General features: G+C 29.7%; 1 protein-coding gene across 1 annotated transcript in view; it reads left to right on the top strand.

The window, feature by feature from the left end:
* Positions 1–24551, top strand: part of LOC142327040 (uncharacterized) — a 520738-nt gene that overhangs the window by 274007 nt on the left and 222180 nt on the right. Inside the window, exons 9-11 of the mRNA XM_075369808.1 lie at positions 4383–5267; positions 17904–18184; positions 20186–20314. Coding sequence (XP_075225923.1) covers positions 4383–5267; positions 17904–18184; positions 20186–20314 — 1295 coding nt within the window. The remainder of the gene's footprint in view (positions 1–4382; positions 5268–17903; positions 18185–20185; positions 20315–24551) is intronic.

The raw sequence follows: 24551 nt of genomic DNA, 5'->3' as shown, positions 1-24551 counted from the left end.
CCGAGATTAGTTCTTTGCTACTTATGCACTGTATTCATCATACTTCTCGCAAATCACCCTAAAGCAAATTACCCCTGATGTGCTGGTATGTTTTAGGACTTTGTGATTTTTGTATTCTCAAGAATTCTCATCTATCAAAATAAACTCCATTTGTATTATTACTTATTTTAATGTGATTATATTGTGATTTAACGCCTTCTATACTGAAGTTATTGTAATTAATGTTTCCTAACCTAATGAAATCTGTTCATTGCTAATCTTCATAGTACAGTATATGTTAGTAGTGCAACTGTTTTCCAGTTCCACTTTCTATTGATGTTATGTCTTAAGTATCTAATTTGAAAATAAGGTGTTTTATGTTCTCTTATTTTCAGGCTCTGTTACATTGTGTACTTAAAAAAATGTTTATTCATGTATTTTTGTATTTAACATCATTATTCATTTGTTGATTCAGTTGCTATGCTAAGTATTATTAAGTTATGCTAATTTCATAATTTCCTGTTATGTTTTAAGATTATGATTATAACATAAGTTCATTGGTTACACTTTCAATAAAGTCCAATTTCTTTTGGCAAATACTAGCTGTGTGTTTTTTGTTAACTTTACCCAACACTTGGTGTAGTCTTACCAGATGTTGACATTAGAGGTTGAAATCAATCATTTGAACTGGTGGTACCAGCTCAGAGGGAACAATTCCTTTCTGATCCCATTACATACACACACACACTCACTCTCTCTCTCTCTCTCTTTCTCTATCTCTTTCACACATGCATGCACATGCTTGCATACACACACACACATTTTTTGCCATCAATCCTGGCCTTTTCATTGTTTGCAGAGGTTCATTTGACTTCAACCACGATCTTTTTCATATACATTATTGTTGTACGAGATCCATCTTTCATCATCTAAAATGTACCATTGCAAAATTTTGTTCTGTTTTAGCAAGAATTTACAGATGGAAATTTGATCTATTAAATCTTTCATTGTTAAATCATTGGCAGTCAAACATCAAGTTTTTTTTTGCATCCAGGACTCTTCAAACTGTTTAAAATTGTTTTGTGGTCGATGTTTAATTCATTAATGATATCAAGACAGCTAATGCTCATAACAGTCTTGCTCATTTTTTCAATTTTTCCATGATATTATCAGTTTTTTAAATCATTAAAAAAGTAAGATGCATCATTGACATCCAAATTTTCAGATTATATGTTTGGTAATGCTTGTACCAACTTTTTGCATCTGATACCACATCATGTCAATAAACATCACAATTTTTTTAAGCAGCCTTAATTGCCACATTCCTTCCTTTTTTGTAATAAAATTTCAAAATGTAACTAATTTCTTCCTTATTTTCACTCATTTTCAAGATTCAGTAATTTCTAAATAAACTAATACAATTATACCTTTCTAAAAATACTCAGTGATATGTCACCTTTCAAAAGCAACCAGTGATGCCACATTTTACTAAGAGAATATAAAGAAATTTTTTCCCCATTCCCAATATATTCTGTATTCCAAAGATCCTTAGCTCACTATCATTAGCAGAGTTTTTACGTTATTTCTCTGGCTTCATTTTTTTAATCAAAAAGCAAGTTTTTTACTTTTGTGCATGCTGATTTTTTAATTTTTTTGGGCCTCCCCAAATTTTAAACAAAATAAAAAAATGGAAAATAAAATAAACGTTTTTCAAAATATTAAATCATTTTTTTTAAATTTACATTAAAAGATTTAAAAAAAATACTATTTCTGATTCTTTAAATTTTGACTTTTTAGTTTGCCTTAAATTAAAAGTTAATAAGTTGTTCTTAATTTTGTGCCAGTTTCTAAAGTTGTCATTTGTAAAAGAATTCAAAAATTACTATTTTTTTCGTTTTTAGTGCAGATCTTTTTTTTGTCTCAATCATTTGGCTGGTTTGATGCAGCTCTCCAAGATTCCCTATCTAGTGCTAGTCGTTTCATTTCAGTATACCCTCTACATCCTACATCCCCAACAATTTGTTTTACATACTCCAAACGTGGCCTGCCTGCACAATTTTTCCCTTCTACCTGTCCTTCAATATTAAAGCGACTATTCCAGGATGCTTAAATATGTGACCTATAAGTCTGTCTCTTCTTTTAACTATATTTTTCCAAATGCTTCTTTCTTCATCAATTTGCAACACCTCTTCATTTGTCACTTTATCCACCCATCTGATTTTTAACATTCTCCAGTAGCACCACATTTCAAAAGCTTACAACATCTTTTCTTCTCAGGTACTCCGATCGTCCAAGTTTCACTTCCATATAAAACTATGCTCCAAACATATACTTTCAAACATCTCTTCCTGACATTTAAATTAATTTTTGATGTAAACAAATTATATTTCTGACTGAAGGCTTGTGTTATTCGGCATTTTATATCGCTCCTGCTTCGTCCATCTTTAGTAATTTTACTTTCTAAATAACAAAATTCTTCTACCTCCATAATCTTTTCTCTTCCTATTTTTACATTCAGTGGTCCATCTTCATTATTTCTACTACATTTCATTACTTTTGTTTTGTTATTGTTCATTTTCATGCAGTAGTTCTTGTGGAGGACTTCATCCATGCCACTCATTATTTATTCTAAATCTTTTCAATTCTTAGCTAGAATTACTATATCATCAGCAAATCATAGCATCTTTATCTTTTCACCTTGTATTATTACTCTGGATTTATGTATTTATTGTTTGATAATTTAGTTAAAAGAAAGGGACAAAATTAATATACCATACTATTTTTTTTTTTTTTTTTTTTATTAAACTGGTTATCGCTCAGCTTATCCATTATATGGAACTACTATTGTTTATGTTTATTAAAAAAGTGATGATTGTAAATCACCAATTCAATCAACCAATAACACTTGCATCTGAAATTATATGGATGAGACAAGAAATGGAAAATTTTTATGAGAAAAAAGGAAAACTTATAATCATTATTTCACTGGTTTTATTTCCATCAGATTTAAGAACAAAATATGCCGTTTACAACCTACCTTATGACCATTGCACCTTAAAAAGTATATTCTTCAAATGTGTACCTTTTACAAATATAATTTTTGAAGCCTGTTGCTGAAGATTTTCACAACTTTCTACAATATTTCTACTGTAATGTTTGGGAAGAAGTTTCCTGATATATCAATTCATGGCCGACGCATGATTTCTTACATCTTAAAAAGAATTCTGCGAGTGTATTGTTTAATTATTATTATCTAAGTGATGCGATTCATTAAAACTGTTTTTAGGACTTTACAAATTTTTTCATCAAACTGTATTTTGATTTATACATTCCTTCGATACTCTTACAAATATTGCTGATGAGGAATACGGTTTTCTGTGAAGAGTTGATCAAACACTCAAAGAAATATTTGTTTTTTTTTTAATATAATTTTAAAACATTTTACTATTACAAATACAATGCCAAACGGTGGTCCAGGAGGTTAAACGAAAAAAAAAGTCGGAACGAAAAAACAAAATAAGATAACAAAAAGTCGGTTTTCTTGCGCAGAACTTTTAAAAAAATGTTAGATTGTTGTACTTTTTTTTAAAGCATTGTAAAAGTTATTTGACTGCCCATAGTTTGCGTTGTATATCCCGAGAATGATAACGTTTGTCTATCGTATTCCACAGAAGTGGAAATACAAACTTTTGATCAATTTTTCACTATGAATTGAGAGTCAAATACATAAGAATAATAAGATAATATGGTTTAAATAGTAAAAATTATTTATGACGACAGGTGGACAATTAAAAACAGGTTGAACGAACCGAAGTGTACTAGCGACAGTAGAAATGCCATACGAGAAACAAATCCCAATTCGCGGGGATCTGTCGCTTGTTGCCTGTTGTAGCTAGTTGTCGCAATAGTCTGCCACTCAAGGTCGCTTACAACGGACGTGTTTCCGTAGTAGGCTTTGCAGCAAGATCAGACGCGCTACAACGTACACATTCGCGTGACTTTGTAGCCGCTCGTAATCTCTTCTAGTGGACGAGCGGCCTTAGACTAGATATTTTTTTTCTTGACTATCGCTTTCTGCACAATCATTCAAGACTACACAGTGCCGTGAAGATGTATCAGTTAGTCACTGAAAATGAATGAACCCACACTGAAAGGAAATAAATATTAAGTTTTTCTTTTTTTTTATTTGTTATTAAATACAACTTAAAAAATTTTACAAATAAAATTTTTAAATATTAATGAAAATTAATTTTAAATAACTTTGGTTTATTTTTAATGTTAACAGATAAGCAATGGAATTACTGTTTAGAGTAAATTTAAGCTTGGTATTTTATTTTAGTCGAATTTTTTTTTAATTTCTTTTTTTTTATTTTTAACCCGATTTCTGTTACGGCTTGTTTCAGGACGCAGTCGCCCGAGCCGCAGTCTATATTGAAACGTAAAACGAGTCGTGAAGAAGGCGTTGAAGCCAATACGACATCGGAACCACAAGGAATATTAAAACGTAAAACTTCGACGACGAGTTCTGAAGAAGGTTTAGGCCACGTGACTATAGCCGATACGGTTATATTGGCTATAACGGGAGGCGTACCGGCCGTATCGGAAGATCATGTGAAACCTATTTTAAAGAAGAAAAGTATCAGCGGAGAAGAAATACCGTCAGAAATTACAAGCTCCTCTGAAACTCCTCGTCCCATATTAAAAAAGAAATCTAGCGTGGAAACAGAAGATATCGAGGATAAACATCACGTGAAACCTATTTTGAAATCGAGAAAAGATAACGGTGTCAGTTCGGCGTTCGTTCGTATTCCTAGTTTAAAACAGGAGTCGAAACCCGAATTGTCTTCCGGTGAAGACTGTATAACCGTTTTGTTAAATAATTCCGATCACGAATCTGAAACGAACAGCAGCATCTGTAGCGGTGTCGTACCTATTTTAAAGAAATCGGAATCTGAACCCGTCAGTAACGTGGATACCAACGCTTCTTCTTATAGATTTATAAAAACCGTTATTTGGCGTAATAATTCTGTTTCAGACAACGATCAGAACGCTCATAAACGTCGTTCGTTAGATATCGTAACGACTAGAGACGAGACTTCATTGTTGTGGCCGACTAGACCGTTATCGGTCGCCGAACGTATTATGAATATGGAAAGTTTCCTGGCTTCTGAAGGTTGTTCAGATTGTTCGATTACCAATACGACCGGTGCGATACCTAAAAGATTACGCGATAAAGATAGGTTTCGAACTCAACCGATTACTGCTCTGGAAATAAATAAAACGAAAAGGTAATATTTAATTATATATTTTTATTCTTTGTTATATTTCAGTCCGAGTATACAATGTATTATTACTAGTTTCTTAATTATATACAGACTATAGTATAGTTTATTTATGACTACTAATAGATTTATTTCTTTTAGTTCTTCCAGGTGCCTCGATAATTAATATAACATTGAGCTTTTTTAATCGTTCTGCTGCACTTCTCTTTATTAGCTGGGTTTACCCAGTTTCCTGTACAGATTATTATTTATAATATAGATTCAATATTATGAACATTAGTGATGAAAATAATAATAATAATGATATAATAATAAAACAATAAAAATAATAATAGATTTTATTATAAATAGAATGATAATTTATCTTTATTTTTTTATAATTAATCTTTTTATAGTATATTAATTCATTTTGCTTTATATAATGATTATTTTTATATTTTTGTCAATGCGTTCAGAAGTGTAAAAATGATAACTACCAAAGTGTTATTGTCATTGAGTTATGATGGAATGTTGCCAAACCATTTCCTTGAGAGCAAGTGGATTTTCCCATAAGATCACTGTGCTAATGCGGGGAGAATTATTACCCCGGTTGTCATGTACTGTGCAAGGCCGAGTCTATCGGGTAGTTTGCTTTGCCAAGTTCTAATTTTAGTTACATTACTGTGAAAACATTAGTCTGACTGAACTCTGCACATATCCCCCTAAAAAGTGTAAACGTTCTGAGAGCACCAGTATCTGGGTTAAGCTCTTCGCATGTGTTTATCATAATATGTGTTGTTCTCGTTTGGTTAAAACTTAAATACATTTGTTTATATAGTTGTTTATTTATATAAACTGTTTTTTATATCGGCTATCTGTGTTATCCTTTACACTTATAATAATTATAATTGTTTTGTGATTTTTTATATTTTTTTATTATTATTATTATTATTAATAATAACTGTATTTTTAAAGGTAGTATTACTGTGAACATTTTAATGTTATATTTGTTCTAATAACTAATATAGACTACTTAATGTAAAGCATTTTTTTATTATTTAAAAAATATTTTTCTTATGGAACGTTAATGATCGAGTACCAGATAAATTTTAAAGATATCGGTTCCTCGTTCTATCTCTCGACCGTCATTTGTTAGTAGATTCTGATCAACAAATCACGTATGCAGCTCTTCGTTGATACTGATCAAATAAAGCCACACTAGCTACTTAACTTACAGATATCCTGATTATAAATATAAACTTTTTTTTAAATTCTTTTTAGTTTCTTTGAATACAAGTTATAAAAAAATAGTTTTTTTAGCGTATACATATGATAATGTGACCTTTATTTTAGCATCTTGAACTTTTATATCTCTCATATATGAGTATGCAAGGGAAATTTTTTTAATTAAGTATATTTAGACGCATCGTGTAAAGAAGTAATATTTATTTTTATTCTTTCAATAAAACCATTACAGTATAGTAACATCAATTATTACCTATTTGCTTGTTTGATGTAGTTCTTTATTCCATTTTGTTGTACATTAATCTTTTGATGGCAAAATATTTTATTAAGCCAGATCGATTATATATTTTATGTCTATTAATCGTTTTCTTACCTTACATTTTTTTTTACTTGCAGTATAATGATATTAACTAACGCTTGATATAATTTCATATTTATTTGTCCTGATACCAGAGTTTTCTTTCATCTTATCCAAATAATTTGTACTGTTTTTCAAACACAACTTTAAATGTCTTAATTTTTTTAACTATTATTTTTTTATGTAGTAAACTTATATTTTAGTAATATACTTATAGAAACCCACCAGGTTGGTCTAGTGGTGAACGCGTCTTCCCAAATCAGTTGATTTGGGAGTCGAGAGTTCCAATGTTCAAGTCCTAATAAAGTCAGTTATTTTTACACGGATTTGAATACTAGATAGTTGATACCGGTGTTCTTTGGTGGTTGGGTTTCAATTAACCACACATCTCAGGAATGGTCAAACTGAGACTGTACAAGACTTCACTTCATTTACACTCATACATATCATCCTCACTCATCCTCTGAAGTATTATCTGAAAGGTAACTACCAGAGGCTAAACAGGAAAAAGAAAAAATATACTTATAGAAAATTTCTTTTTGATTCCTGTTCTACGTGTTTTACAGAGTGCCGATTAACCGCATTGGAAATGAAAAAAATCTCCTGTTAATTCCGCTCACTGAATAAGATGCCTTATGATACTTTTTTATCTGATTGTTAAAAGTTAGAGCATCAATATTTTGCTGTTTTAACTACTAAATCTTGATTTAATGACAGGCTAGTATGTCACCCTATTGATGAACATCACTTGCTTGCTCACCCATAAAAAAACTTTTCTTGGCTAAACCTGTTCTAAATTTTTGTTACTGATACATACAAAATTTCTTGTTTATTAAATTTTATTGTAAACTTTTTTCTTAAGTAATTTTCGTTTCTTAATTATTATTGTTCTTAAGTTGTTATTATCCAACTGTATTTATAGTGAGTAGGGAATAAAAACAAACTGTTTACTATTCTTTATCTCAAAATTTATGCTGTATTTCTGTCCTTGTGTAAAAACAGGTCTATTTTACTAAATTGTAATAACCTAGAGGTCCCAACATAAAAAAAGTGCATTTTTAGTCTATATTTACTGCTGTAATATAAATAATTACTTTATTTTCAATTGCCCTTGAATTTAGATTTCTCTGTCCTTCAACTCTTTCGTTAGTTAAGCTAAGCAGGTGTTTGCAGTATTTATGTTTGATACTAGTTACTAGTAGACCTAGTTTCATATGAAAGCTTTCCTGATATGTGACAATTTGGTTTTGGTAATAATTCTCTTATTTATTTCATCCATTATTTGGATTTCTACTACTCAGATAATAAACTACTTTATCTTATATCTTTATATTTTCCTGTCTTAGCATTTAAAACTTTTTTACATTAAAACGTAATATTAACATTAATATTAACAAACGTAACATAAAACATTTAAAACGTAATATTCCATTTTTCTACCTCCCTCATTTCATTATTTTTTTTTTAAATTATAATTATATATTTTTTTAAATTATTTGTCCTGTTATCCATCTCTGTTTTCTTCTCTAGTTACTACTTCATTAACAAATTAATAAAGATTCACCCGATGTCTTAATGAATTGCCCACTGACCTAGTTCCTCTTGTTGTAAGATTCTGTCACAAATTTCTAACTTCATGCATTTGTCTTAAGACTTCTTAATTTCCAGCATTTCATCTGTCCATCTGATTTTTCAAACATACACCGTACTTTTAATAAATAGTTTTATTCTTTTCATTTTTGCATTTCTTATACTCTACATTTTAGTTTAATACAACCAAAATAAAGTTTTATAATTTTTTTTTTTAATTTTATAATTCTATATTTTCTAATAGCAGACTTTTTTCTGCATGAAGTTTTCCCTGCTTATGCCATAATACTTTTAATGTTTTCTTATTTTGTTCATTCTTTGTAATATTAATATATAAAAAGTTTGGCGCCTAATATGTTTCCTTACTTTAATATTTAATTCCTCTTAATATTCCTTTCTTTCATACTTCACCTCAGTGAGCATTAAATCCAAGGGATTCAATATTTTTTCTAACTCTTTTTTGGTTTCTAATAAAAGTTAATCGGTTAATTGGCGGTATTTAATTGCCATATAATATAAACACGTCACAAGAAAAAACATATAAGGAATATATATGTGTGTGTATCGAACTTAACTGTAAAAAATTATGTCATTTACCTATTTCAGAAAAACAATGAAAAAATGTTAATATCTTTTTATTTAACATATGATGATGTCTTAGAATGGCTGATATAATATTAATAAATGAAAAAACAAAAGAAAGTATAACTGTGGTTAGCATATACAGCTCTCTCTTATGTTACATAATTTAACAATCGGGTAAGATTACTGCATAAAATTAAGATGATTTTAAATTCCTTACATTACTAGTTTAAGTTGCACAAGTCTATGAAGTGTTATTTATATGATGTTATCTTGAGTGTCCCTAAAACTATTCCTAAGTTCTTAAATTCAATGGTAAAAGAATTATTTTGATTGGACTAATGGAAAATGAGATTTAGACAAAAATGATTAAATATGGACAAAAAAAAAATGAAAATTCTGCTTTGTATTTGTGTATATTTTATTTCTGTTAAACAATGATTTTTAAACAAATACATAGAACTTTTTATTGTTAGTTTTCTATTAGGCTCAAAATATTTTGAAGCTAAGATGTGAACGATCATATATTATTTATTAAATTAGTTTCCATCATCAACATAAATAAACACCGCCGTGTGCAGAGTTTTCTTTTGCATCGGTGACTGCACATAATCGGTACAGAGTGGCTAATGGCCAAAACAGTCAATGCTCCCTAAACATTTTTTTTTAAATCTTTAGTTTTACATCGGATGATTTTTTTCTGTTCTGATGGATGACTCCATGTTGTTAAAGATTAGTGGCTATCGGCCAAAGTTTTACAGCAAACATCACTATAAAACTGAAATAAGTTCTTTGTATATTTTTTATTTTCTTTTGCTAAAAATGAAAATCTACTTTTACTTTACTCTATCCTCTTACATAAATAAATATAAATAAGAAACATTACTTGCTTTTCTCATTACTTATATTCCATTTTTTAAGTTTTAGAACTTCGTAGTGTATTTCATTAGGCTGTCATTTCACATACATAGTGTCAAGAATCGTTTTTCACCTCTGTCAGCTTCAACTCCACTCATGTTTTTTTTTATTGTCTTTCTTTCTCATTTGTCTGATCAGCACTTTTCCAAAGCTTCAATAATTTTGCCAACACTCATAATCCCATTTTCTAGGTCCTCATTATTGTACATACATTTATTCAAACCATTTTTAGAATAGAAGCATTAGATTCAAAACTTGAATATAGAATCAAAATTTTCCTGTCGATTAGACTAGGTGGAAAAGATTCCGAAGCATGCCCCAATTAACTTACTAAAATTCGAAAGCTTCACTACTGTTCTGACATTTGTTTATAAACAAAATAAAATTTAAGAACCATGTTTTTTTCACTATTTTGGCTGTAGGCCGTTAAATATTGATTTTACAAAAAAAAATCATTCTTGTCAAAAATATAGAGCAGGATATTCTACACAAAAACGTCCGTGAACACATTCTGATCGGATCAAAAATAAACTTGCTTGTGCAATAAACAGTAGCGCTCCATATACTGCCTATGTGCCTATGTGGAGAGATATGAGGTTGCCAGTGGCACCATTTCAACACATGCGTGTAATTAACAAATACCTATAACATATGATCTACGATAGATAATGCAAAAAATCAAAATGTCATAGATAAATGATATCTAAAGGAACAACTTTTGGTAAATGTAAAAGAATTTGCTACATTTAGGGATAACGTATTATTGTATAATGTTGTCAGGTCAAAGTATTTTCAAATTTATCAAAGGCCTGTAAATAAAAAAAAAAACAATTCAAAATATCAAAATGTGAATAAATTTGTAAGGTTATTGTTTATGAATGTAATAAGTTTCATAGCAAAATATATTGTCATTTTTTAAATATTAGTTATTTTAAAATCATTATATTTCTAAATACATATTTTGGAACTTTAACTACATACAAAAAACCAATCATAACTTACTAAGATTTTACAAAATTAAACACTAAACAACAGCAATAGTTAGGGAAAAATATTTACTTTTAGAAGGTAATTTCAGTTTTATTATTTTTGACTTGAGTTTTGTGAGCATAATGTTTGTAAAATGCATCTGTGCACACCAAACAGTGAAAATAGCAGTATAAATAAATGTTTGTAAAAAGTTAACAAAAACAAATTTTTATGTTAAACTAGATAGTTATCAAGAAATATGTACTTTATTGAGTGTTAACCTTTAATTATTTTTTTTAATTTTCAAAAAATTTAATTGTTTAAGATAAAAAACAAGTTTCTTTTTTTTAATAAGTTATAGGTCATTCCCATGTTTATTTATGATGTTATGAAATGTTTTTGATCTTTGAGAAGTTTTTTGTGTAAAAGTTTCCTTTCTACAACTTATGTTTGAACATTTTTCAAATTTATTCAATATTTAACTAATTACAACCAAAAAAACGGGACTACGACATCGTAACATTCATATAGAGTAGGCCATTTTATTAGATCCACCCAGATAACTCAAATTTCAACAAATTTTGAAATGGTAGTGAGGCTCATGACTTAATTGAGGTATGCTTATGTACCTTTCCCACCTGGTCTGATCGACAAGAAAATTTTGTCCCTACATTCATGTTTTGAATCTAATGCTCCTACTCTACTCTAGTCACTTAATAATTTTACCTGTGTAGTTGCTTTAAGTCATTTAGAAAATACTTATTTTTTAATTTCTCCATTATCTGGATTTTAAATTTCTTCCATAACATCGTTGTAATCTAGACATTTTTTTTTTCTAACCTTTGCTGTTTTTTGTAATTGAAATCTTCTCCTGCTACTCAGTTTCAGATGTATATTATCACAATTTTATATACATTATAAGAAGCACCACATTTAACATTTATAACATAAAGAAAAATTAGCAGTCAATTAAATAAATTTGAATTGATTATTGTTTATTTTAATACTGATGACCATGCATTATTATTATTATGACCTGGCTCCTTACGACTCAAACAGGAGCTGTTTCTGTTTGTATATATATATTTTATTAACTATTTTATCGATATGTGACAGTCAATAACTAACTACATCAATCACGACCATGAACACACAAAATTGATACAAGAATTATAAAAAAATTAATTGTTATGATTGTGAAAAAATATATATCGGTAAAACTACAGATCCTTTAAAGAGAGTTTTGAACATTGAGAGCACATAAATAAAAAAAGGGTTTTTAAAATGCTACTGATCACCTCATTACACATGACAATACAACAAATTTAGAAATATTAGAAAGAAATAATAATAACAATAAACTTGAATATTTAGATAAGTATTACATTTTCAAGTATAATTTATATTTATGCTTAAAATTGAGTATTTACATTCTTATAAATAAACAGGTAAATTTTGAAAATGCTTCAGTAAAGGTCATTAATTTGTATTCTTTAAAATAATAATTAATTATGAAATAATAGTTTAGTTAATAATTAAATAATAAATAATTGTTTATGTTTTATGTTAATGTGTTTGTTTTTTTTCCTTTTTCATTTAATTATGATTTTTTTATATATGTATATCTTTTTATTTTTTTTCCCCCAAGAAGAAGGGACCTTTTACACTCGTCTTGGACTAAGTTTTTAGCGATATTTTATCTGTTATTAGTTGTAAGTTTTAGCTTTTTTAATATTTTAGTTATTAACCTAGTTTTAGTTTTTATGTTATTTATGGTTCTTATGTTAGCTTTTTAGTCATTTCATTATCCGAGAAGAGACCCTTTCCTTCTTCTTGGACTGTATTAAATTTTATTTATTTTTAGTTAAATCTACTTTTTTAGTTTTACACTTATTTTTAATTCTAGTTTTACAGGTGTGATATTAATTTTAAATACGTTTTAAGAGAAATTTTAGCATGATATTAGTTGTAAGTTTATTTTTTAGTTTATTTTTTTAGTTTTTAAGCTAGTTCTAGTTTTCACGGCTTTTACTTCTATAAAATTTTATTCCGGGCGATGATAATGCCAAAGTGTTTTTTGCCCACAAAAACAAAAAAAAAACAAAAAACCCAATTTTGTAAAAACATTAGATGAGTGAAATCACAGTAGAAACAAGTTTAAAGGCATTAATATACTAGGTATATCTTTATATTTGTTATACAAATTTATCCAGGAAAATTTGGATTCATCTGATCACAATTACTTAAAAATTCATTAGCTGGCCACTAACACAGATATTTGGAACTCGTTCTTGTAATGCCATATATTTATTTGCGGATTAGAAAAGTGACATTGTAAGTACTTCATCACCCACAAACATAGTTGAAAACGGGCACGTCAAACTTAAAAACTTGGATATGTGAATATTTGTGTGTTTGTGTCTGGATAAAAGCTTCACATTTTACACTTCTAAGTGTGCACGCTAAGAATTTCATTTACTTTAATACTAAATGTTTGGTGTACAGTATTTTTTAACTGCTCTGTTTTTAGTTTCATGCAGTAGTTTCAGTTGTTTAGTCAGAAATGTTAAGCCATATCAAGAGTTTATTAAGTAGTAAAAGGAAAACAACATTTGCTTTGGCATTACAGAAAGATGATAACGTCAAAAATATGTAAGTCAAAAGAAATGGTTAAACTAACAAGGAAATTGTACACATATTAACCTACTAAAAGAGTATGAGAAGATAATCCTGATGATTTAAGAAATTAATTGAAAATGAACACTGGTGTTTTTGACAATTTATTGAATTTAATTGAACAATTAAAAAAAAAAATGGGAAAGTTCATTTCACACATTGTTGTTCTACTTTTTTATATTCTTTTTGAAAACTGCTGCAAATCACCTCAATTTTTTCACAATAAAGTTTATATCTACTTTATTATATACTTTTTGCATAACTCTATAATGTTCTGTAAAATCCATTATAAATTCTTTTATTTAGTATAACTTAATAATAAATGAAATTATATATATTGTCGCTTGTTTCTGGCTCGACCAGGATATTGAGATACTAAGTAGACATTTTTTATAGATACAGTTTATTACTCTAAAAACATAGAAAATAAAATAAATAATAATAATATTGAGATAATAATAATAATAGATGCATGAAAATAGTAATTCAAATAAGGACAAGATTTGTTTAAAGACAGTTAAATTATAAAAACCATAATACAGTCTTATTAAAAGCATTATAATGATGGCTAATTTTAATACCTAATATTGTATTAACAACAAGATAATACTAGAAAAGTGAAAAGTTCATACAATTCAATTCTCTGCAAATATTATTACTTCTACTGTTTACAATGAAACTACCCTAGATTTTATGAATGAATATAATACTGTCACTTTCACTGTTGTTTATCAATAACTCGCTGAACAACTTCCTGCATTCAACCATTGTCCACAATGAAATGCTTGTGACGTACTCTTCACTCGTTACCAAACGCTTACTAATATCACCATCACTGCAACTACGACGAACACGGCCTTGCATAACTGCGAACAGAACTACCTGCAGAATTACTCTCTTAACTACAAACAGAACTACTCATTGTTATTGTGACTATGCCGAACATGGCCTCGCAGCACTACTGACTGTTCCTGCTGGTCTTGGCAGTATTTCTATCCCCCTCTCTCTTTTCTGTTTAGCCTCTGGAACCACGATAAGGTATTACTTCAGAGTATGAATGAGGATGATATGTATGAATTTAAATGTTGTAGTCTTTTACAATCTCAGATGCATTTATATCCTCTGGCCTGCAGAACCAGTACCGACCTCATTCCTTAATTATTGAATCATAACTTTCATCATCCATGCCCTTATGTTTTCTCATAATTCATTCCGATCTGAACAATTCATTCCTTCTTGTTGAACAACAGCTGTTGGAGGTGCCATTGTCTGCATTACAAAGAACAGATTGTTAAATGGACCTGTTAGCCGAAGAAAGAAATCCCTTTTAGTTCCTTCTGGATTATTCCTTTCATTATTATTTTCTCATTCTTTCTTAATTACAAGGAGTTCTTTACCCTGGTCTGTTATACGGGTTCTGTTACAATATATTAAATGTATTATAAAATAATAAATGTTATCAAAATTAAATATTAAAGTTGTTCTATAAAACATAAAATAACAAATAAAATATTAAGTACAAGTTTGAATATAAAATAATGAAACAAAAAAGAAAAATATGAAATAAAACAATGCATGGGCCTTACTAAAAGTGTGGAACTTCTACTGATGAACTGACACATTCAGAGTCTGTAGTCCAAGTGTTTCAGAAATAACAACACTTCAAGTATGTGATGTATGAATTATATAAACACACATCTTTGTGTACATGTTTGACACCTGGCATTCCAAACTCGTTTGCAAATATCTGTGTTAGTGGTCCGCTATTGACTGCTTGTATATAAAGAATCTTTTAAATCAATTTGTCAGAAAATCTTTTAGATTTTTAAAAATAATGTAATTTATTAAAAATACAGGAAAAAAAAAATATATATATATATGTTGTGTAACAAAGTAATTCTGTAGTCTGATTTGATTATATTTTATTTTATTTTTTAATAAGAAAGCTTGTAAATTTATGGATAATGCATGGAATATTAGAATTTTTAATTTATTGAAAAAGAATTTGTCTTCATAAATAATTATCCATTTTTGTATACTGAAAAAATTGTTCAAATCTTTACGTTTTATAATAAAAAAAATCCCATCTTGAGATTGTGTTTTTATGTTATAAATGAGATTTCTTGACATGGGGGATATATATCTAGGTATAACAAATATTTAATAACAATAAAGCTAGATACTCTAATTCAAAACATATGATTTGATCTCATCACAAACATTATCACTTTTTAATGATCACAAAAATATGTATCATTTAACTGATGTTCAAAAATGTTATTGTTAACTTATGCAATTTTAGTATTAATGTGATTGCTATCCATGTAAATTTATGTTGTATTTTTTAAAAGTTATTTTAAAATATTAATAAGGTCTTGATATAGGAACAAATATATTATTTACATTTTACCATTTTCTTAAATATAATTTATTTATTAGATATTTTTAATTCCTGTTATTATTACCTAATTTGGAAATAATAAGTTAGTATTACCTGAAATATAATTTTTATTATATTACTTATTAATAGCATCAGTAGATTCATTATTAAATATGTTCTATTAATATGTATTGAGGTCAATGGGGAATTCTCTTATTTTTATCTATGTAACTTTGGAGTGTTCACCCTAATCTAAAATAGTTTTAAGAGCTTCATGATATGTAATTAGTACTGTAACTTATTACTTCTGAAACATTTAGACCAAGGGTAATACAATTGTATTATATTTTTTATATTATAATGCAAAAACGAATAAAAACATTACTTGACTTGTGTAGATATTTGTTTTCATAAAGTTTACAGTATTTTTGTATTCTCAGTCGGTACAGAACTACATTTATTGTAATTATGTTTGAAGTATTATGATCATTTTTAATCAAACTTTGAAATTCTTTGGACTGATATAGAAAAATCAATAATTTTATTTTTTATAAATAAATAATTTTATAAAATGTTATTATTTACTACCCTATAGACCCCATATAACAATCTTAATTGGTTTATGTTGACTGATCAAAAATTGAGTAGTTATATAGTGAACCGTTTTTTGAACTTAAATTGAACTTTTCCTCATTACTTAAGTAGATTTTTTTAATGAAAAAATTTTCATTAAAAAAAAATTTAATTATAAATTTTCTATCTAAATGATTGAAGATTTAAAAATTTTTTTTGCCATCATTATCATCATTAAGTAATCATTACTTGATTACTGTTTATTAATAGTAGTAGTAGTAGTAGTAGTACAGACTTTTATGAGGTATTTTCTTTCCTTATTTTTATTGGCACACTTTCATACATCACTTTCATAAAATAAGTAATAGTACTTCAGTAATACAGTTATGAATATAGTTTTATTCATTAAATTAAGTAGCAGTGGCACCTGCCTCCTGATTTATGGCCATTTGTAAGGCACCAATAAAGTGGTCTTCTGTGCTTGTGTGCTATCCATTGTAACATGGAACAGACAAAAAGTAAAATCTTTTAATAGATTTTACTTTGAGCTCATGTTAATTGTACCCCTTACTGCTTCAAATTTCATATATGTATGTTATGTTATAGTAGTTGATAAAACTGCTGCATTTATGCAGAGCAGAGAGAAATATATTATTGTTCAGATTCCCTTCAGCTCTTTTGTCAGAGCATTAACAAAATAGCAGTGCTTTTTGTACCATCACCAATTCTTGACTAACAATCTATTTACCAGACCTGACTCCTCGTAATGTTTCCTTTTTCTAAAGATGCAGTGGTGTTTAACAGAAAACAATATTAGAAAATTAGAGAGACAAACAGAATATGACAAGGAAGCTGTTTGCTACTCCAGAAGATTCTTTTAAAAATTAGAAAAAGTCAAATAGTGGAAACTGTGTTGGCTAAGTGTATGGCTTTGCGACTGAACACTATTAACCTGTGTTTTTTTTTTTATAATCAAAATATTCTTTAATCATGCCTCATTCTTTTTCTCAACCTAGCGCATGGCCACAAATGACAAGATTTTTTTTACCCTTTGACTCCTCTCATTTTTTATATAATTTATGTGATTTGGATTTGTTCCCAAAGTGTTTCAGACCACAATTTTTTTTCTCAGCGTACAGGTAAGTGGTCTAAGTATATCACATTAATAACTGTAAAACTTAAGTTCTATTTTATTCAAGTTGAATAAAGAGTGGATAGTATGCTTCTAAAAGTTTGCTGACTTCCTCTCGCATCATAAAAATAAAATAAATTGGAAAACAAGTTATTATGTTACGACATAATTATAAGCAACAGTTAGGAGTGTGTACAAAAAAGTTATATTTTTGTATAAATATTTATTTTTTATTTGCAGTTGGATACCAGAGAATCCCATACAACCGTTAAATATAGAAATCGATTCACTGTCTCATTCAAGGAACCAACAACCGGATCAGTCACAACAGCAACAGTCTCCACCAATCATTACTGTAAAGTCTGTTAGTCCTGTGACAGATAACGAGATTTCAGATCCTCCGAGTTATACTAATCTCACAAGAAGTGACAGTGTATCGGCTAAAGCATCGTTATTTAATCATTTAGAAGCTCAAATGAAACTCGCTGCAGAAGAAGATCGTTTGCGTAGATTAAATAAAGGTATTAGGATCTTTTGTAAATTGTTTTAATAATACAGTTATCCCTGCCTATTATTGGGTGATTTAATTTAACATTTTTTCACTGATTCAATGAATCCAATGATTCACTTACACCTCTAGTTTTACCAATTCTTCTCATATATGCCCAAAATTTCTCTGTATCCTCCTTTACTATCTTTGGTCTGTTGTTTCATCTTTCTCTGTTTCTTTCTCTGTTTATTTTTACTCATACATTCCACTCACTGTTCTTCTTTTAACTATGCACTTGGCACACTCAATAGATGGGATTGCGTTGTTAGTCTAGTATATCAGAGTCCATATGAGGAGGAAAAATAAAAAATCTACAATGTCATCCATCATATACAAATGAAATAAAAGATGATGTCACACATTTTTACATCCATCGACAAATTATATTATTCCTAATTTTTCATCAATGAATCACTTAATTGTCTTGATGTCATTATATCCAAAGTGAACATATAGTCCTTTAAAATGTATTGAAAACATTTTGTGATCGATACACTTACCTATAATACATCTAATCCATTTATACAGCACAAACATGCAGCTTTCTTACACACATTACATGTAATTTGCACACCTTTGTGAACCAATTACTTCATCAAAGATTATTTTAGCACATATACAGATAAAATGCTCACATATAATGAAAACTATATCAAAACCACACCTATTGATAGAGAACATTAATTATAAACTGCTGACTGTTCGTTCTTCTGTAAAAGCTAAACAAACATGCACTAATGAATTGTTTGATGGGTAACACATCAATATTTCTTGTTGGGAGAAACCATACTCTGCTTCAAGAACCGTTAAATGAGTATAGAATTCTTTGAAAATTATTATTACTTTTCTGTATTGACAGTCTGGTCAAAAAGTATTGGACCCATTATCTGATTCAGGAACAGCACTCTGTACATCAATTTTCTCATTATGAAGTAGGCATTCAAAACATCCATTGCTTCTTGTGCTAATTAACATGCCCAGAGAAATGAAACTGTGTCTCATCTGACATGAAACACAACATCGAGTCTATGTCCATCAACTGTTTTTGAGAAGCCAGTCACAATAATTAACTTGTTTCAGTTTGTCTCTTCTGTTAAATTGTCGCACAGTTTTTGCACAATAAGGTTTCAAACTTAAATCGTGAAGAATTTTATGTCATGATGAATATTTTACACTGCTCTGTTGTGATAGCAGCTTACATATAAATATTTTGGACCGCCTGAAACTCTAATTTGAATATCAGCTATGGCCTCTGGAGTCCTAACAAAAGGTTGCCTATTTCGTTTGAATCCATGTAAGTTTTCACAATAGCAAGGCTATTTTAAAATAGCCTTTCAAGGCATTTTAAAAATTCAACTGCAAAACATCTGTTTCATAACTGTATTGCACTGAAGCATGGCCAGTGTACAAATTAAAACGAGGTTAGTTAGCAATTGCATAACTAGAAGTATCAGTGTTAAAGATAATGCTAAAATTACTGCAGTTTGAGTCGGCTTGGTTCAGTTTTAAGATGTTCATCTGGAATAAATTATTCAACCACCAAATAAAGAGGACCCCTTCTAATATAGAAGCCATTAACAATAATGTCCACAGTAAACTGTACAATTATGATTTGAGAATTCTTTTGGATATGTAATTTCCTTGTAATTTTTGAAAGCGATTTGTTTATAATTTTTAATAATTTTAAATCCTCTACATTTAATAAAGAAAAAAATTAGTAAAACTGAGACATGGTAAATAATGTTTTGGTAAATATTAGACTAGATTATGTATATATCTTAAAATTGAAGAAGATAGAAAGATGGACTAAGCCTATATCATGAAAGTTATGTTTAAAAGCTAGAAAGAAGAAAAAATGAGAAGTGTAAGTTAATTTTTGTTAAAATTCCCAAACTGACTTCACAGTAGTTATTTTATCTATATTTTAGTTTTTAATTCAACCTTTGGTTACACATTTATTTTTGTCATTTAGGAAGTGGGAGAAGATTAAAAAATGATGGCCAAGCGAGATTTGCTACACAGCCAGTAACTTTTGATGAATTGGAAGAGGCTAAAAGACAAAATGAAAGTAGTTCTAATGATTCAATTATAAAGACTGAAGGTAAGCTATATATTAAAATTATGAATAAACTTCTTATTCGATTTATTGTTGTGTTTAGTCATCTGCTACTTTATTTAAAATTATACAGTTTTATTAATTTATTTGTATTTTCAGTATCTTAAAAGCATATCATTTCAGTTACTTAGCCATTTAAAGATAATTATTCTCTTGTTAGAGGCCAGTTTTATTTAATGCAGTCATCAATATGTGGCGAAAATTGTGTTGTTAATTATTACATTGTAATTATCAAAATTGCACTGTTCATTTCAAATGGAAATGATCGTCGATAAAGAGATAAATAGACAATTTACTCAATGGAAAAAATTAGTTTTGTATAATACACAGCGCATTCTAATTTTTCCTTGCTCTCGGTTGCAGTACAGTTGAAAAAACATATGAACCATAAAAATTACACATAAAAATTTCTCCATTTTTTGTCAATACTCTCTCAGTAGTTCAGAGACCCCATTCCATAAATTTGTGAAAAGATATATAAAAGAATTTAGTGTTTAAGTATATTTAAGAACTGTTTTATTTCTGTTTAAATATTTGAAGAGAATTTCTGACCGTGATTTTAAATTAGGTGGCCACTTTTTTCCAAAAAATTAAAATTTTAACTGTAAAAACAAGAAATTTTTTTCTCTGAACATCATGTTTGTTTTAGTAACGCTATTGTGGTATGTGGATAATTTTAATTAATAATGTAATGAAAGATGAATGAAATTTCATAATATTGATGGGAAGCTCTAGGCCTTCTGTTTGGAAACAATAGTCACTTCACATATGTGTAGAGTATAGATAACTTTTTTTTTGTTCTCGATTAGTGTGAGAAATACCATTTACATACCCCCCCATAAATAGGGGAGTGTCAGACTTGCACAGGTTCAGCTACATGTTATTAAGAGTGTTCCTGCACGCTACTGACTAAAACTCCTATCTCACTGTACCTCCACCTGGAGCCAGATCAGCATTTAAGCACTTAATGAGCTCCGAGGCTGCCTGCCTCTAACCACCAAAGAGGAGCTGCACCAGGCCCGTCTATGCCATTCCCAACCGCCCCAACTAGTGGCTGGGTCTCGGTCTTTTCTGCTCAAGGGGTCGGGAGTCCCACCACTTCATCACCGTCACCCATCCAGGCAAGCCCAGACAATCAACTCCACAGAGGGCTGTCCCAACCCCTCCTCCTCCTTTCTCTTTTTTTGTCTGTATTTGGTGTTAATCTTCACACCAGTTTCTATCTTCATCTTCCTTGATCTTTAGTACATCAGCGGTTAACTTTGATACCTCCTCCCTCTGAACTCGCCCTCTTAGCATATGTTGAACGGTATTATCTGGTGTCAGCCATCCCTGCCCATAAAGATGCCTATTCTGATTCCATTTATGACAGTTGAAAAGGTATGCTTAGCTGTATCTTCTAATCTGCAGTATTGACAATCAGATGTTCTCCTTCTTTTGAACCTAAACAGGTAAGAGGAAAACCCCCCGCATCCCAACAACAGTTGTGTAAGCCAATAAGTGGGTTTACCATGTTTCCTCCTAATCCATGGTGAGAGTTGCGGTATTAGGTGTTTAGTCCACCTGGTCTTATTTGTCTCATCCCATTGCATTTGCCATTCCCTCAGCAGTTGTTCCTCGGTCATTGATTTGGGGATTCCCCCTCGTCTCCGTACAAGTTGTCTAACCCTTTATGTCACTGGGGTATCCCAGCTATAATCTCAACTGCAGGTCTGGATATAGTTCAATATGTGGCCCACACAGGGATTGTGTATAACATTATTGATGTAGCAACAGATAAATTGCTACATCACATACACATAAATTGCATGCTGGATTCTTTCCAGTTCTGGATTCTGCTCTTCTGGTGCCATCCACCATCACTGCCAATTCTCTCAGTTTTCTCCTGCCCACTACAGCAATTACAGATGTCTTGTTCAGGGCCAGAGACATTTTCCTTGTTCTCAGCCATCACTTATCCTGCATATAACATTATTTGCAGTTTCCTCCACCTCATTTTCAGTATGACCTGCCACCAACGGTGCCAGGTCATCCACATATGGATTTTCACCTGGGAGCTCAGTCCTCAAAAGGTCATCATAAACTGTGTTCCATAAAATTGAGCCAAAACAGAACATTGCAGCAACCACCATACATATTAAATTCAACGGGCCCATCCTCAGTGTCTCCAGTCAACTTCCGTTCTGACAGGGAGCTGTTTAGTGTTGACAGCTGGTATTTGCTGATACCCCTCTTCCTCAATGAATCCATAACAACTGGCCACAGCACACTGGTAAATGTAGTTTTTCACGCCGAGTAAAATTTTCAGCGGTATCCACCTACGTGTCGCGTGCTCGCCACCCTGTCTCTCACCCAGTCCATCATATCCATTATTGTATCTATGGTGGACCTCCCCTTAGTGAATCCCACCCTCAGGATAGCCCACCCTCAGGATTTAACTCATCCCTAGCCTCTCAGCAGAACAACTTGCCTAAGGTATTAATTAGGCACAGAGGTCTGTAAGCAATGCCCCCACTTGTTTTTGCGCCTGGTTTTGGAAGGAAGACCAATCTGGCCTCCTTCCAACATCCGGAGAACTTGCAGTTCGTTAATAGAGCATTTATGGTGACAAAAACTGTCCAAGGGCACCTTTCAACTAGACCGCTTATAAATTTGTCTGTCGGACATTGTGCAGTGATTGTTTTACAGAGGATGGCCAATATTCCTACCAGTTTTAATTCAAAAATCTTTCTTTTTTATCCCATTAATCAAAGTTATGAAATTGTGTACATGTGTAATAGTGTCATTAAAACACATGGTGTAAACAAATTTTACATCTTTTTTATGTCCACTATAAAAAAAAATGTTTTATTCTGATCAGTATAATAATAATAATATATAGATCATGTCGGGAAGCAGTAACTATATTATTCCACCGATTTATAAAGGAACTGTTCCAGCATTAACCTGAATGGATCAAGGGAAACATGGTGCAGACTTGATCAGAGTACTATCACAAAATAAATAATGAATTATAAAATAAAAAGTAAATTGGATTAAAGTCCATATTGTTTACTTAAAATGAAAGCTCGTAAAATAATTTAAACGTAAATACGTGAAGATCCTAAATATTAAAATATTATTAAAAATCCATCGACCAAGTAATATTCTTTCTGTAAAAAAACCATCTTTTTAATTTTATTTCAAATAAATCGGTGGGAAGATTTTTTAAATGGTTCAATAATTTATTAAAAGTAGTAATGAAAGCATAAAAATAATGAAAAGCATAAAATAATTGTAAAAATAATATAAAAATAATTTTAAAATAGTTTTATAAACAAACAAGATTAGTAATTTTGTTTATGTTTTGGTAAATCCAACTTTATTATTCATATAAAATAATGATGTAAATTAGGACTTTGCTGCAAACAACTCAAAATTTATGTAGTAGTAATTCAGGAATTTATCTGTCGTACAAGAATACATTTTGTAAATTTGTTATGTTTAGCTTAAAAATTTGCTTATAAATAAATAAGTGTAGCACTGCATGTCTTTAAATCAAAGTTTTCTATCTATATGTTGCTACTTGTGCATGACATAAACAATATACCCTTCTGATCTGGAAGTAAATTTTTTGATATTTTGAAATAATTGTCGGTAGATTTTTGTTTGAGATTGTTTTATTTCACAAAACACTGCTTTTTTGTTAGAAGTATAAATATTTACGGTTGAGAAGTGTAAATATTTACGGTTGATAATAATTCAGGTTTTTTTTATTTAGTTTTTCTTTAAAGTCCTTGCAAAATTAAGTACCATAATTGTTAAATTAGTAGAATTCATAATGCTAGACATTTTTAAAATATTTTGTTAGATTACTATACAGAAGGTTTTATTTTATCGCCTAGTTGTGATTAGAATTTATCTGATGTTTACTTTTTTCTATGTAGGGACATTTATTATAAGGGTAACTTTGGGAATAATTTTATATAGTTGCTTTTATCAACAATAAAATTTAGATATGCTTACTGTAATTGTTTTACAATAGTTTTGTGGTTAAATGTAAATGTACTTTTGTTATATGTATTACTGTCATGCGTCTAAGAAATACAACAGAGATTTTATATTAATCAAAATTGTAAAATTGTATATTGTTATAAAGAACTGCAGCGTTATGCCTTCTTATTTGACAGTTTCTAGGATCATGTCCCAAGATTTTGTCATTTTATTGATAACATAAACATAT

Source organism: Lycorma delicatula, chromosome 6 (genome assembly GCF_047948215.1).
Source record: "Lycorma delicatula isolate Av1 chromosome 6, ASM4794821v1, whole genome shotgun sequence".
NCBI classification, from domain to species: Eukaryota; Metazoa; Arthropoda; class Insecta; order Hemiptera; family Fulgoridae; genus Lycorma; species Lycorma delicatula.
This window is presented reverse-complemented; position numbering and strand designations above follow the sequence as displayed.